The sequence below is a fragment of the Papaver somniferum genome, chromosome 11 (assembly GCF_003573695.1).
Source record: "Papaver somniferum cultivar HN1 chromosome 11, ASM357369v1, whole genome shotgun sequence".
NCBI classification, from domain to species: Eukaryota; Viridiplantae; Streptophyta; class Magnoliopsida; order Ranunculales; family Papaveraceae; genus Papaver; species Papaver somniferum.
The window spans coordinates 127494987-127511895 of record NC_039368.1 but is presented as its reverse complement, the minus strand read 5'-3'; the positions used below and the strand labels follow the sequence as shown (position 1 = coordinate 127511895).

At 37.2% G+C, this 16909-nt stretch overlaps 2 protein-coding genes across 2 annotated transcripts; both read left to right on the top strand.

Annotated features, from left to right (window-relative positions):
* The first annotated feature begins 3035 nt into the window (after positions 1-3035).
* LOC113322925 (endoglucanase 1-like) lies at positions 3036-5324 on the top strand. The gene is made up of 7 exons (XM_026571112.1): positions 3036-3294; positions 3383-3592; positions 3672-3872; positions 3959-4051; positions 4134-4295; positions 4383-4494; positions 4597-5324. The coding sequence occupies exons 1-7, from the start codon at positions 3097-3099 to the stop codon at positions 5097-5099; spliced, it is 1479 nt and encodes a 492-aa protein (XP_026426897.1). The 5' UTR covers positions 3036-3096; the 3' UTR covers positions 5100-5324.
* A 1863-nt stretch (positions 5325-7187) lies between these two features.
* Positions 7188-9877, top strand: LOC113325101. The gene is made up of 3 exons (XM_026573331.1): positions 7188-7570; positions 8082-8182; positions 9396-9877. Exons 1-3 carry the CDS (start codon positions 7188-7190, stop codon positions 9875-9877), a joined length of 966 nt encoding a protein of 321 aa, XP_026429116.1.
* The last annotated feature ends 7032 nt before the right edge of the window (positions 9878-16909 follow it).

The window sequence follows — 16909 nt, the reverse complement described above, 5'->3', positions numbered from 1 at the left end:
GGTGACTAGTAGACATCTGAATCTGTTTTCTTTATTCTTATTGTATGGTTAATTCTTGTAACCTTCAACAATGATGATCTTAGACACAGATCGAGGTGAAATGAAGAAACATCACATTTTTGATGCTGTCAGAAATCTTGATCTCAGTGATCAAACAAACCATATGAAAATCTAAAGTGAGAACATTGAAAATGTGATAGGAAACAATGAGAAAATCAATGGAGAATGAAATTACCAACTCCTGCAAGGAGACATGAAGCTGCAACCACTGGCTCCTGTGCCACAAACATCTTCAATTTCTTCATTATTGCCATTTTTGTGTCTGTAGATTTCTTTTCTCTGATTCTCTCTCTCTACCTGAGGTAGTGTATCAATTTGTTGTAACAAATTTTTGAGCCACATTTATCAGAAAATCAGAAAGAGAAGAAAAACAGATGGGCTGGGCCAGTTAGTGTGGAAGGCTTCAAGCCCATTTGTTAGTGGGAAAAAATGATCTTTTAGGGACCATGGTTTTTTTGAGGGGACCATGGTTTTATTGGGCCACATTCCCTATAGTGATAAGGGGTGTCCTAAAACGCCGAAATGACTAACCTACCCTTAACCTAATTTAATTTAAAACCAACCTAATAACCACCTATATATATAACCACCACCTCCTCCCACCATCACCGCCCACCACCGCCAATGACCACCACCACCACCTCCGATTATCACCACCATCAACCACCGATTACCACCACCACCACCACCGCCCACCACCGCCGATTACCACCACCGCCACCTCTGATTATCACCACCACCAACCACCGATTACCACCACCACCTCCTCCCACCACCACCACCGCCTATTTAAGAAATGTAACAACATCAATGCAATCACAATTAAGTTCGGTTATATAATAATTTTATCGAGTATAAAAGACGCCAGCCGCAACCTGATTCTGCCATGGGACCACTCCGGAGGTATTTTCCAACAAACCCTTCACTTTAATTTGATTTTGATTGCTTCAATCGAACAGAAATCATCAAAATAGGGTTTTAATAGGAGTTACAGAGCCATGTTCGGTTAGGCCGATTTTCCAAAAAACCCTAGTTTACTAACCGAACTTCTTGAAAATGAAGAACACGAAGAACAATTGGGTTCTATTGGATTTAAAACTAAGTCACCGAACTCTCTGTTCGGTTGTTTCGCAAAAAATTTTAAAACTACAAAGTAACCGAACTCCACCCTTTGAACCAAAAAAAAACAAATCCAGTCTAACCGAACTGTGTTGTTGTGGCCACTATGTTGAGTTCCAAAATAACCGAACTTAGCCAATAGAGTTCGGTTTGTTCGCAAAAACTTTTAAAATTACAAAGTAACCGAACTTAGCCAATAGACGCTGGAACTTCACATTTTTTTGTTTGTTAAGTTCGGTAACTTCACAATTTTATCGCATAAACCGAACTCAGAGTTCGGTTGGTTAGCTGTTAGGTTCAAGTTTGCGAAAGAACCGAACTTTGTAAACTTATATCCTCTTATATTACGTAAAGTTCGGTTAGATCAAAAGTGCATACAGTTTGCGAACCAACCGAACATAACGCTGTAACTCCTAGAAATTCTATTATTTGAGAGTTCGGTAACCTGCGTGTTTGGAACAAGTAACCGAACTACACTTTCAGATGAGTTCGGTTACTTGTTCATCTCACGGGACAACCGAACTACAACTTCAGATGGGTTCTAGGAGATCCCTTGTTACCTGGCACTTCCAGGTCAGGAACCTACATTCCTCCAGGCCAGAGAGATGGCGCAAGACAAATCGGATCAGAGATGAGACCAAGGAGGAACGACGAAAACTCTGTTCGTGTCACCAACCTCTCGGAAGATACACGTGAGCCTGACTTGCTTGAGCTGTTCCGCAGATTTGGTGCTGTCAGCCGTGTTTATATTCCTGTTGACATTAGCCGAGGATTTGCTTTTGTGAACTTTGTGAACAAGGAAGATGCTGGGAGGGCGATTAACGTGCTAAATGGGTACGGTTATGACAATCTCATCCTCAGAGTCGAATGGGCGACTCCTAGGGAAAACTAGAATTAAAACAAAACAAAAAAAAAGCCTTTATCTCAAAATCATGCCAGAGATGGATGTTACGTACTTTTCTCCTAGTACTTATTATTTATTTTGTTTGTTGTCTGTTAAAAATTGTTTTACTACTACTATATTTTGATTTCTTGAGATTTCTAGTTTTATATATGAATCAAACTTCTATGGAATGCCCTTAGATTTGTTTTTGCAAGCTTTGAATATGTAAGAATTAAACACATTACTTGGCGGCCGAGAAATTACATGAGCCAATTGTAAGCAAGTTCGTTAAGGATAAGACCAATTCGGAAGGCTGATGGTACATATTATCCTTTAGATGATACCTCTACACGAATCATGGAGTACCGTTACAACATTAATCTAAATATGGGTTCAATGCAAGTCTTGTCTACTTGACCAAGAAAACGTACTCGAACACACACACAATTTATTACTGTAACAATTACATGCATATACAACTTTGAAAATGTATTACAGTTAGGAACCACTACGTAGCCCAGTGATTTCCTATCGCTGAGTTCAACCCTCATATCGTACTTTAGTATTACAAAGGTTCATGACATGCAAATGTTTTCTTGGATATCTGTCTCTGTCTCTCTCCCTCATATTATGTGGTGGAGAGCTTTCCCATGCACTTATAATCGAATTTAACACCAAACCAAACTTTAGCTCAGTTTTAGGACTTCAGCAATTAAAAGAGGGAATTCTAGTTTGTAATCCCAATTTTATGTTTATCTACCTCAAATTAGTATTAAACTACTTCTAAGTATCCTAATTTTGGTGTTATCACTTCCTCAGCTAATGTTCAGAACTTGGTCGAGAGTTAATTTAGTGCAAAATGGATGGCCAAGAAAGCTTGGATCTCTCTCTCTTCTAACAAAGTAACAATCAACTGTTTCTTTTTTTCTTCATCAGCAATCGATAAATTATAATCAGAACGATTAACCGTGTTTACAAATTTCAATAACTCTGCAAGGAAAAAAAAAAAGACTAGTTGGGATAGAATTCCCACGATGCAGCTTATTTCTATATCCATTTTGGTCGTAGTACTTTTTTCATGTTATTGCTATGCTTTAGATGCTAAAAATTACGCTGAGGCACTCGAGAAATCCATTATGTTCTTCGAAGGGCAACGATCAGGAAAGCTACCACCTAATCAACGAGTTACTTGGCGAGGGGACTCTGGATTAAAGGACGGGTCTCCTGAAAATGTCAGTGTTTTTCTTATATAAAATCATGTTTAATTAACTAGTCTTTCAAGTAGTAAATCGTGCTTCTATGTGTTTCCAACAAATGCAGGTGGATCTCTCTGGAGGATATTATGATGCAGGAGATAATGTCAAATTTGGTCTTCCTTTGGCTTTTACAACGACAATGTTGGCTTGGAGTGTTGCTGAATTTGGTCGAAATATGAAACACCAAGCTGCGCATGCCAGAGATGCCATTCGGTGGAGCACAGATTATTTACTAAAGGCAGCTACAGCCAAACCTGATACATTATACGTCCAAGTGAGTGAATCATATAGCAATAGAATTCTAGGTTAAGCTAGTCGCAGATTGGCTAACTTATATGTTGTTGTGTATGAAGGTGGGAGATCCTAATGCAGATCACGAATGCTGGCAAAGGCCTGAGGATTTGGATTCCTCCCGGAAAGTATACAAGGTGTCTACACAAAATCCAGGTTCTGATGTCGCGGGAGAGACTGCTGCTGCATTAGCTGCTGCTTCGGTTGTGTTTAAAAGATCTGATCGTCCATACTCCACCAAGTTACTTCAAACTGCCATGAAAGTAATTAAATTTATTACACATGCCAATCAAAAATCCGTCATGAACTGCAATTTCTTAAGAGTGTGCTATGGTACTGATTGGTGCAGGTATTTGATTTTGCGGACCAGCATAGAGGATCTTATAGTGATTCTCTCAGTTCAGTTGTTTGCCCATTTTACTGTTCTTATTCTGGATACAATGTAAGTAGCCTGATCAGTAAAATATACAAATTTCAATCATTTTTCCTACTAAAACTTAAGACTCTCATAATACCCATGTCAGGATGAACTTCTATGGGCAGCAGCGTGGCTATATAGAGCGACAAAAGACGATAAGTACCTGAACTACATTAAAACCAACGGTCATACTGATGGTGGAGACGATGACGACTTCTCTTTCAGTTGGGACGATAAACGAGTTGGCACCAAAATTCTTCTTTCCAAGGTTTTATATTTTCCTGAATATTAAGACTTTTTATTACCGCACACAGAAAATATTCATTTTCTTGAACTTCAAGGTTTTACATTGCAGTTCTACCTACAAAAGAAAGTTCAAGACTTGCAGTCCTATAAAAACCATGCTGACAACTACTTTTGCTCTCTCCTCCCTGGATCACCTACTTTTAGCACCAAATATACGCCAGGTCCGACGCATATGTACATTTTCCGAATTAGGTTGTTATATTATCGGTTATTTATGCTGTTTTCATTGGCTCTGACACCAATTTGAATATTTGTAATGACAGGAGGACTTCTCTTCAAACAAGGTGAATGTAATATGCAATACGTTACTAGCACAGCTTTCCTCCTCGTGACATATGCAAAGTACTTACAGTCATCAGGAGAATCGGTGTCCTGTGGATCAAAGGGTTTCGCAGCGAAAGACCTCGTTGCTTTAGCAAAGAAACAAGTAGATTATATTTTAGGTGATAATCCTTCAAAAATGTCATACATGGTAGGTTTCGGAGAGAAATATCCACAAAAAGTTCATCATAGAGGTTCTTCTATACCATCAATACGTCAACAACCTAGTCAGATAGCTTGTAAAGATGGATTTCAACATCTCAATTCAGGATCACCGAACCCTAACGTACTTGTTGGAGCCATTATGGGAGGTCCTGATCAAGGCGACAGCTTCAATGATGATCGAACTAACCACGAGCAATCCGAACCAGCTACTTACTTTAATGCACCATTTGTTGGTGCTGTCGCATACTTCGCAGGCTCACCACCAACATCAACCAGCTGATGATATAAATTTCAAGTGCGGATTTAAAATTTAGTGCTGAGTTTTCTTTAGAAACACTAAACATTTTTTATTTCTTTTTTAATCTTTGTTAATTTAATCATTTAGCAGTCATAACCGAATGAGTGGAATTTTCATTTCGTCGGTAATTAAATTGAAGTTCAGACCTGAAGTTCACTATTTGCATGCTAGATCGTAATATGGGATGTCGGTTGTACTGTTTGCACTCATGGCCTAGTTTCTTTAGTTAATTTTTGTAATGTCTGTTTCTAGTCGGCGAAGAGCCAAAGACAACTATACATATCTTCAGATTCTTAAAGTAACAACTCCCATCAAAGATAGAAAGTTATAAAAAACCCGTCCACTATGAAATTAAGTATAAAATCATCTCCCATATAGCAATTGTGCCGTAAGAATAACCTATATAAGGTTGTAGCACATGCATGCCTTAGGCTTCACAGGCACCAAGCCTAAAAGATAAAATATCCATAGAAAAACTCTTCGACAAAATATCCAGGTTCCATGCAGAAACTCTTCCTCTAAAATGAAGTTTCTATCAAATGATAATCGATAAGTAATCGCACGAAGGGTAATTTATATATGCAGTTTTAGTTTCATCACTTCGATATACTGTCATTTAGTGGCACAGATGGACTTAATCCTTCTATACTCTTTGTCCAAAAACATATTAAATGAATCCTCTACACAGACCCAACCAGTTGGACTACTGATTTAACCTTCCATTCCGAAAATTAAGTCCAGTTCCGGTCTTATCCATACAGGGGGTTAGAGAACACAATGGATCCAATCCTCTATAATTGGAGTCGATCGATTTCTTAAACTTTGGCCGGTACTAGGGGCGAAGTGAATAGATTTTACCAGTGTAAAAAGACAACCGAACCCCAATTTGTATGCATCCATCATCAGATGTTTGCCTCTCCACAATGTTTGGCTGTCTCCACACTCTCCACACATAAGTCGTGACCTGGTAGTAGTGACAATTGTTGCCTCTGGTTGGGTTAGAGATTACACTGGCTGCTCTTGAATGAATTCCTGTGAGCACGTACAAGTGATTTACCAAGAACAAGTTAAACAAAGCATGTAATATGCGTTATGCATGGCTTGCACCAAGTAGCAAGTACTTGAAGAATAAATAATTTACAAATAAAGACTAAATAATTAGGTTATTGCATGAGCAATTTCTGCAGTTTCCGTTTCATCTCGCAAAATGATTAGCAAACATATGTTTTTTTTTTACCATGCATTAGTCAATCTCACCCATGAATTTCTCCCTTTAGCTTTTTTTGAAGTTTCTTTTTCAGAAAACGCTTCATTAGTGCTAAATTAACAGAGGCTAGTAAATGAGTTTAAATGCTAATTAAACAAGATATTTCTTGTACATCTATATAACGGCATCTCCTTCTCTTTCTCTCTCAAATATCTTTACCCATTAAGAAAAATCTTTTCATCATACCAATACAGACTATTAAGTTTGATATCTTTGAGTAATATGTTTTATATTTTGTTGATGAATGTATTTCATTTTTGTTCATTATTGAATACTATATTTTTTTGTTAAATCAGCTGAGATTCTCATATGTATTGTATGCAGATTTGGTGCCGTGGAGCATATTTACATCAAATAGAATCTACGAAACCTTTGAAGATAAAAAGAAAATCTTCATAGTATTGGATACGGCAATTGTAACTCCTTTTACTATAATTCGAAAATCCAATGTGTAATATTAGATGGCGGCAACGCGGAGATGAAGAGATATATAGCTAGTTGCTAATGGGTATATAAATGAAGTGGTCTTAATATTTCGCCACTTTTTTTTCTCAAAAACTTCTGCTGATATATACAATTATTCTTTAATCTACTTAGAAAAAGATTTCGGTTCCATGTCATGTCAATGTTTTGACACCTCCTAGAAGTGTCTTTATAGCGATATAGATATGAAATCAAATCTTCATAAATAAATTAAAAAATACATATTTATTATAAGGATTTTGCTGAAAAAGGTGGTGAAATATCAAGATCATTTTATATGTATACACATTAGCTAATACGTATATTTCTTCATTTACACGATGTCATCGTCTAATGAGAAGGATGTGTTACTTAAAAGCTCAGATGGAAAGAGTTTCCTAGTTAATGGAGTTACAATTGCCGTTTCTGATACCATAAGGAATGTGATGGAAGACACTTGCATATGCGAAGGCATCCCATTGCCTAATGTGAGGGGCGTGATTTTGGAAAAGGTCATTCAATACTGTGAAAAGTATTCTGAAGAATCTGAACAACAAAATTGGCCTGGAGAATATGCCAAGCTCAATGAACCTTTACTCTTAGATATACTTTTTGCAGCAGATTATCTAAATATCAGAAGCTTACAGGATTTGATGTGTTTCGCAATTAGCAAGTTAGTTGCAGGAGACCCGGGCAGAGATCCTTACTGCCTTGAACATTTAGGGTAATTTGGACTCTGAAGAGGAGGCTCGTTTGCAAAGAACACTGACCAGGTTGGGCTGTGTTTTTGAGAGCGGAGATTGGATGACTGGTCGTTGATTTATCAAGTACTATTAATTAATAAAGTAAAATTTTGCTTATTTATACAGTTTTATTTTTTGTAACGTCTGTTATTAGGCAATGAAGAAAACTAACAGTAAAAATATTGCCGGGCACTTGATAGCAACAACATAGCAGTTGCCACTTAAGAACAGGTATAGGTTGAGACGTAATATTATTAAGGAAAAATAGCCAAAAATGACCCAATTTGGGTGGCATGGTTGCGGAAATGCCCCCGATTCTAAAACAAAGTTAAAATGTCTCAATTCGTTAAATTTTCCATCCAAGCTAGTTAACCAGTTAATTTGGCACATATTTGATTTCACACATGTGAAAAAAAGACAATAATAACCTTTTAGGGTTAATCGTTTTAGGGTTCAGGGGTAGGGTTAAGGGTTTAGGATTTTAGGGTTCAGGGATGGTGGTTGTGGTGGTGGTGACGGTGGTGGCGACGGCGATGGTGGTGGTTCTGGTGGTGACGATGGTGGTGGAAGCGGTGGTGGTGGTTCTAGTAGTGGTATGGCGCTGCTGCTGGTGGTGGTGGTGGTTCTGGCATTGCCGGCGCTATTGGTGGTGGTGGTGGAGGACGTAGCGGTGGTGGAGGTAGCTATGATGGAGGCGGTGGAGGTGGCGATGTCGGCGGTGGCGGTGGTGCGGCGGTGGTGGTGAAAATATGACACGTGTCGCAATATTAAGGGTTTATTAATTAATAAGAAGAAAATATCAATTTAATAAAAATTAGGGTTAAAAATGACTTTTCTTGGCATGTAGGAACTCACTTGTTTGCAAAATCGACCATTTAACTAGTTTTGGATGGAAAAAGTAACATGTTGGGGCATTTTAACTTTTTATGAAAACATGGGGTGTTTTCACAAACGACTAGGAACATTACAGAGAAAATATTACATAGAAAATATTCATTTTCTTTGAACTTCAAGGCTTTACATTGCAGTTCTACCTACAAAAGAAAGCTCAAGACTTGCATTCCTATTAAGAAGACAATAATAACCCTTTAGGGTCAACTGAGGATCACCGAACCCTAACGTACTTGTTGCATATTTCGCAGGCTCACCACAGACATCAACCAGCTGATAATATAAAATTCAAGTGCGGATTTATAATTTAGCTAGTCCTCCTGAGTTTTATCTTTGTGAGATTTTCAATTCAATGATTTACCAATACACTGTAATCGAATGAGTGGAATTTTCATTTCCTCGGTAAATTGAAGTTCACAATTTTAATCCCACTCAACCCATCTATAGAGCCACACTTTATTTTGAATTGAAGAAACTTCATAGCCGCTGTAACTTTGAGTTAGTGTACAAAACTAAGTCAAATGCAAGGTTTTTAGGTGCCACACTGGACCTAATCCCTCTGATCAGACCCAGCCGGTTGGACCAACACACTACTGTCGACTTCGGTTTTCAGTGTGTACCATAAATACCCATTTTTTCCCATGCAATTTTATGAGGAATTTATGCAGTTTCGGTTTCATCATGCAAGCTAATAACCATGAATACTAGTATTCGTTTCCATGTATTGTAATCAATCTCACACATGAAATTTCTCACCCTCTCTTTAAAACTTCTTTTTCAAAACGTTTCATTAGTGATTGAATAGTGCTAAATTAATGGAGTCTATTAAATCAGTTTCAAAAAAATCTCTTTTTTTATATATTTCCATTATCGCTACTATGCATATATCTTTTTGTACACTATATATGTCATCAGCTAATGAGAAAATGGTGTTACGGAAAAGCTCAGATGGAAAAAGCTTCCTAGTTGAGGGGGTTACAATTGCGGTTTCTAATACCATAAGGAATGTGATAGAAGATACGTGCATAGACGATGGCATTCCAGTGCCAGTCCGCGGCATGGTTTTGGAAAAAGTCATTCGATACTGTGAAAAGTATCATGAACAACAAAAAAGGAAGTATCATGAACAACAAAACTGGCCTGGCGCATATGCCAAGGTCAATGAACCATTACTGTTAGATATTCTTTTCGCTTCTGATTACTTAAATATCAGCAGCTTGCAGGAGTTTATGTGCCTCACTATCAGCAATTTGGTTTCAGGCAAGACCCGGGAAGAGATTTTTGCTGCCTTGAACATTAAGGAAAATCTTGACTCAGAGGAGGAGGCTCATCTACAAAGAACACTGACCAGATTGGGCTATGTTTTTCAGAGCGGAGATTGGATGACCGGTCGTTGATCTACTGATGCTGAAGTCATTAGTTGTTGTTGCAAATGTTGGGGATTTAACGCATAGCATTACTGACGTTATGCAAATAAAAAATGTACTGGTCATTATATTATCCAAGTATTATTGAATAAATTGATATTTAAGAAATAATAACAAAATAAAAACAGTTTCATATGTATCTTTTTTGTTTGTTTTGTTGATACAGTACCATATGTATCATAGCATAGTAAAATGTTGCTGGACACTTGGCCCTTAGCAGCAACAACACAGGAACTGTGATTGAGGCCGGTAATATGCACAGAGAACAATCCAAAACCAGTAAGGCAACGAGCAAAGAGAAAGTTATTTTTTTCAGTTCAGCTGAAACGATCATCAAAGGTTCTAGGTACCCAGGTCGATCAGGTATTTTCTCCTTGCCTAAAAACGGACCAAATGAAAGCCAAAGGTTTTGGTAAACAGTGATGGTCACAATGGCCACTTTGCTTTAATACTCATCAATCCATGTCATCCTTCAATTTTTCCTGGCTTCAAAATTGATTCGAATTTTATGCAGTTTCATCATGCAAATTATTTACCATAGATGGATAGTTTTTTCCTCTTGTGAATCAATTTTCACTCCTGAATTTCTCCCCCTCTCTTTAAAATTTCTTATTCAAATCTAAGAAACGTTTCATCAGTGATTAATTACTACGTTAAGGGCCGTGCTTGTTTTCGAGCGCCAGATTAGAGGAGTGTATGCCGCCGGTTTATTGATTAGAATAATAGTAAACCAACATGAGTTTGTTTTCTTAACATTCGTAGTGCTCCCTATAAAGCATGGGAGTATGGAAGTTGGAACCATATTTCAACCCTCGTAATAGAGAGAGAGTGTCCGATGACGTGGCAGCGATTTTTCTAGGTTCGAAAAAAAATCTCTCTCGACCATGGAGGGGAGATCTGTTCTGGATTCGAATGATTTTCAAGGCAACAAAGAACAAACTTTCTCTTCTCACTTGGGTTTAGTTGATTTTCCTCCCTTGAATCCAAATGGAGGTAAAGAAGATAACCCTAGACCTGTTCTGCAGACGAACTTTAGGGAAAATCATTGATCTATCAATCTCCAGTCATGATGGAGGGAAAGGAAGCAGTGTCTATCTCCTCCGAGATTCTTCATCAAAAAATTAAAGAATGTGAAGAACTTGCAATTGGGTATTTTATAGGTCGCAAGCTCTCTTACTCAATGGTGAAAGATGTAGCAGTTAAAGTGTGGAAGACAAAATCTGAGGTATCCATTACTCTCCACAGCAGCAATTCTTTTGTTTTCAAATTTTTGAATCCTGAGGATAGGAATTTAGCTCTAGATCATGGGGCTTTCTATATTTCCGGTAGTTTGTTTGTGGTTATACCCTGGAGTCCCTTGATTGAGAACTCAATTGCAGAGATGAAGTCCATTCCGGTGTGGATGTTGATTTATAACGTTCCTCTTCATCTCCGGAACAACTTAGGCCTTGGTCCAATAGCTAGTTTTGTGGGAAAACCCTTAATGATGGATGATTGCACCATCAACAAAACTAGACTTTCATATGCAAGGGTTCTTGTTGAAATAAATTTTGATTGTCAGTTCCCTAGTCTTATCCCATTGTGGATTGATGGAAAATTTGTAATGAATCTCCCCGTGGAATATCAGTGGAAACCACAAAAGTGTAACCTCTGTCAATTTTTTGGTCATTCGAGCAACAAATGTTCTTTGAAGAAAGTTAATGGGAAAGCTCGCTTGACTCTTAAGAAGAAGCAAAACTCTGAGATGCTGAAAAAGATTCAGCCTTTATCTAAGGAAGGGGAAATAGAGAAGACGGGGGAGGATATTGAGATCTCAAAGGAGACCAACCCTTCTACCTACATTGATGAGCAACCTAATCAGCAAATAACAATTGCTGGTGAAAGAGTATTAGCTAAAGCTCCAGAGATCGGCGAGCAATTAGTAGAAGAACCGTTTATTGGGAGTAAAACCTATGCTAGAAGGATTAAGAGTTCATCCAAGAAGGGGAATAAGCAAATCCCAATCTGCAATTCGAATCCATATAGCGTCTTAGGTGATGTTTCTGAAATTGTATTGGAAGAGTTACCAAAGAGTGGTGGGAAAAATGGAAGAGCAGTTGAGGATAGTGCTCAGGCAAGTAACAAGGCTCAAAATGTTGAATCTCATGTCTTTATCACTGCAACTAGAGAAGACTCTGAAGATCACAATGAAGACAAGAGGGATTCTAATGAAGAACAAGATATGGAAGAGCTCAAAGTAGATTCATGTGAAGATTCTAATGAAGAGTCTGAATACGAGACTGACAGTGATGTCGCAAAGGTAAAGTCAGTTGAGGAGGTATCTCAATGGAAACCAATGACTAAAAAGCAAAATATGGATAAACTTATGAAGTTTAGTTCATCAATTGGTCTTTCTCGTGGAGCTAAAGAAGTCCAAGTTAAGAAAATCTTTGGAAGCATCGTTGATACTTTCCATTCCTCAAAACCAATCAAAGAATTGGGTCCTAGCAATGATGATTTGGGTAGAGGGAAACGAACCCCTATACCCAAGAAGAAACTATAGGGTTTGGTTAGTCTGTGTAGGTTAGGCTTGCACTTAGGTTGTTAAGAAGGTGCTGCCATGTTGTTTTTCTGGCAGCTTCTGTGTTGGGTTGGCTTTTGCCTTCTCTTGTTGCGCTTAGGCGCCTCTCATCTTGTACTTCTTTTTCCATTTGAATAAAATTTTAACCTTTTAAGTCAAAAAAAACCCACCATATATGAATCCTCAAAGACGCTTATAAAATTTGAATCTGAAAATCACTGATTTGAAACAAGTTTTCACATGTAGCACAATTATAAGAACACTTGCAAAGTAATATTTTTAATTGAACTTGTTCTTTTCAAGAATGATATATGCATCTGAATTTCAGGCCGTGCTTCTTTGACCAAGTGGCAAATTAGAAAAAGGACTAGACTGTCCATGGTATCCAGTAGATTAAGTGCAAGTCTAATGGTGTTGCCAATCCAAAAATAATGGCTAGCCAAAATAATCATGCAAAACCTGAGGAAGAGCAAGTCTTACGGCTTCAACCAACCCACTCAAATCCAAAGTGTGTTCCAGGAAGTTTTTGAATGCATTTTGAAACTCAAACAGATTTGGAAAGATGACTTTATATTGCGTTAGAGTTGGAGGCAGCCGGAGATCACTTCGCGCAATGAGATCCAACGGATGTTAAAGCTCCATCTAATAGGAGGAGGGGAAGTGACTTCTCATTTTGAATTTTTACTGAGATTTTACCATAGGAATTGATCTTCCTACCTTCACAGTAAAATCGCGTGTAACACCAAGTTCGGAATGAACTATGAAAATGAACTAATCATGCATAGCTGTAACTCGGAATGCCTAGGCCAGGTGACTCCCACACCCACTACCCACTACCTAGATGGACTACTCGGTCCAAAGCTCGATCTTAGAATTGTCTTGGCTACCAATTACCAAATCCCATCTTAATTAGTTATGTCATACTTTCTCCAAATGATTTTATTTAATTTTGTTGCGGATTAACTCTTTATATGATGATTTTGTTGCTAATTGCCAAGAAGCTATCCGATCAGATCAAAACTAAGATACCCATGTGTAGGATCAAAATATCCCACAAGTATTTGTTAGTGTGCGAAATTGATTCATTTCCTTAGTGTGCGAGAAACGTCCAATGTTAGTGTGCGAGAATTTAGCACATATATAAGTTAGAAGTTAGCACAAGAATGAGACAAGATGAGCTGTACTCCACTATATGTGAGCTGTCATCCACTGTGTAAACACATATATAAAAAGAAAGGCAGGAGAGAGAAAAGGGGGAAACACACACTTTAGGGAGGAGACATTCTATAGAGAGAGAAGATAGAATTTGTATTATTATTATTATTATTATTATTATTATTATTATCTCTTTATTCTTCCTTCAAGAACCTAGAGCTCCAAATACTCATTAATGGAGTCTCCATGTAACTCAAATGTAATTTCAACAATCATATTAAACACCCTAACCCCGTGGATGTAGATTACATTGATCGAACCACGTAAATCTTGTGTTCATCTTTATAATTTTAGTACTTTAATCTTTATTTTGATCATGAAATAGATTTAAATCTAAAATTTAGTTAATGGGGTGTGTTGTGGGAAAACCTGCAACTACATTTTTGGCGTCCAGAAACAGGGAGAGAGTAAAGGATTTCATCCTACCTGTGGAAAATCTTATCAGATCTACAAAATTTAGAAGAAAAAACCAAAGTTTCACGGAGGATTTTGATGTTCAGGAGAAAGAGCAAATCGTTGAAGGAAATGGAGGAAAGCAAAGTTCAGGATAACATGGAATCTCCGTGGTTTCTGTCACAAACAGAAACTCGCATAGATGGATTGAGTTGGAGCGAACAATCGATAGGTGTCGTGTTCGAATTCGCACAAGTACAAATTTTTCATTTTTCTTCTCATTTTCAAGAGAGAGAATAGAAGAATAAGAGACAAAAATTATGTGATAACTTCCCATAGATAACTTCGCATGGAGATACTTGAGCTTTTGGTAAAGTGAGCAAGACATGTGTTTAAGGCCGCATGTTCGAATTCGCTTGGATGCGAATTTTTCTTGCTTTTGGTAAAGTGAGCAAGACATGTGTCTATGGCCGCATGTTCGAATTCGGTTGGATGCGAATTTTTTTTATTTTTACAAAGGGTAAACAAAGGAGACGGCTTCGCACACAAGAATTGGTGATTATTTCGCACAGAAATTTGGCAGAGAAGAGAATCAGCACAGTTGGTCAAGACAATAGTATGTGAGTTCGTGGTCGTAGGGTCAAATCTTACTTCGCAGAGATTTTTCACATGTTTTTGGAATACAGAAGGGCGAAGGGATGAATGAAAGCTCACATTTCATGGTACTTTCGCAAGCGTAGTTCACAGGTGGTCAAGAGGCTGGAATGCAAGAGGGAGATCTCGTGTTCAAATCTCAACCTTTGCATTTCTTTTTGAACGATTTTTTAGGGACCATGGTTTTTTTGGGGACCATGGTCTTATTAGGTCAACCTCCCTATACTTATAAGGGTTGTCCCAAAGTTAGTAAATACCCATTTACCCTTTACTTTAATTTAAATTAAAACTAACTTAACAATTATATAAATTTAATCATATACATCTAATCTAAATGAATTTATTAACCAAAATCAAAATCAAAAGAACAATCAAAAAATTTTAGTTTTGAAAAAAAGTTTATTCTCTTTTTCTGCTCTCTTTCCTTGACGTTCCTCGTTCGATTGAAAAACCCATCAATCTTTTTAATTCGTTTTTGGATAGGAAAATTGAGTAGAAATCATCAAAATATGGTTTAAATGGATGTTAAAGTAGCATGTTCATTTAGGAATAATTTAAAAAAAAACTAGTTTTGTAACCGAACATTCTGAAACCAAGAACACGAAGAACACTTCGGTTATCACGAATTTAATTTTTCATAACCGAACTCCGAGTTCGGTTGGTTCGTAAAAAATTCTAAAACTAGTTAGTAACCGAACTCTACCCATAATACAAAAAAAAATGTAACCGAACTGTGTTATTTTTCCTACTATGTTGAGTTATGATATAACCGAACTTTACCTACCTTGTTCGGTTGGTTCACAAAAATTTCTAAAACTATCTAGTAACCGAACTCTACTTATATTCCAAAAAGAATTTTTTTTTCCAATGTAACCAAATTGTGTTATTTTTCCCACTATGTTGAGTTTCAATTTAACCGAACTTGTTCCACTATGTTCGGTTTGTTCGCAAAAAATCTTGACAAACCGAACTCTTCACTAATTGCAGACATGTGGAGTTCGGTTAGATATGTTGTTGGGTTAAATTTTGCGAACCAACCGAACATTACTCTGTAAGTCATATAAACAAAGTTCGGTAACCTGCGTGTATGGAAAAGGTAACTGAACAACTAAAAACCTCCATTAAAGAACGAGTTCGGTAACCTGCGTATATGGAAAAGGTAACCGAACTACACTTTCAGATGAGTTCAGTAACCTGTTCTTCACATAAGGTAACCGAACAAGCCCAAATCTACCATAAAAATTTACAGTTTTTTGAAAATTTGGAGCAATTCAACCAACATTATCTAAGTTTAAAACATACATGGGTACCCAAATACTCTTCCTTCGGTTGTGGTTGGTAAAATCCTTTGTTTTTCATGTTTTCCTTCTTCATCTTCTCCAACTTTACTCTCTCAATAATTCTGCTTTTAAAAAAAAAAAGCCATCTGATTTTTTAATCTCATTAATCATCTTTAACTTAATCATTTTACTAATCACTACGCTAACTATTATTAACACTAACTAACACTAACTAATCATTACCAAAAATTAATCAAGAGGGTAATTTAGGTATTAATATAAATATCTAGATAAGGGGTGACCTAGATTTACTTCTAATGTCTTTACACAAAATAAAACCATGGTCCCCCCAAAATAACCATGGTCCCCAAAAAACCGTTCTTCTTTTTACTGAGCGAACAGTTTCGCACAAGAGTTCCTTAACAAGCCCAGTTCGCCCAAGCCCATTACAGATACAACAGCTTACGCGACATTATCGCACATCAACAACAAATCACCTGAAAGCTAAGTACCACTTTCCTTGAACATTTTACTTACAACAAATACAATCACCTGAAAGCTAAGTACCACTTTCCTTGAACATTTTACTTACAACAAATAAAAAGTTTTTGATTTGGTTTACAAAGCGCGATACGATCGCACAAGCACAAAAGATTTTACAATTACAAAAACCGAGAAAAATCTCGCATAGATCAATTTATAGATTTCTCTTGAATATTTGTTTTGCTTCAAATGATATGATATTTAACATGGAGAGTAGTAGGGGGCCCAAATAAGACCTCAAAGAAAGGCACTAGTAAGACCTATACAATAGGATGCATAAGACCTCATTAGGATCATTTCCATGAAAGATATTTATCAAATGATATGAAACAAGTCATACAAAAGAAATCAGAACAA

Coding starts and splice junctions, on each gene's coding strand:
- LOC113325101 (XM_026573331.1), top strand. CDS start 7,188: ATGTCATCGTCTAATGAGAAGGATGTGTTACTTAAAAGCTCAGATGGA. Junction 7,571..8,081: donor TACTGCCTTGAACATTTAGG/GTAATTTGGACT, acceptor TTTAGGGTTCAG/GGATGGTGGTTGTGGTGGTG. Junction 8,183..9,395: donor TGGTGGTGGTTCTAGTAGTG/GTATGGCGCTGC, acceptor ATATGTCATCAG/CTAATGAGAAAATGGTGTTA.
- LOC113322925 (XM_026571112.1), top strand. CDS start 3,097: ATGCAGCTTATTTCTATATCCATTTTGGTCGTAGTACTTTTTTCATGT. Junction 3,295..3,382: donor AGGACGGGTCTCCTGAAAAT/GTCAGTGTTTTT, acceptor CAACAAATGCAG/GTGGATCTCTCTGGAGGATA. Junction 4,052..4,133: donor GTTCTTATTCTGGATACAAT/GTAAGTAGCCTG, acceptor TACCCATGTCAG/GATGAACTTCTATGGGCAGC.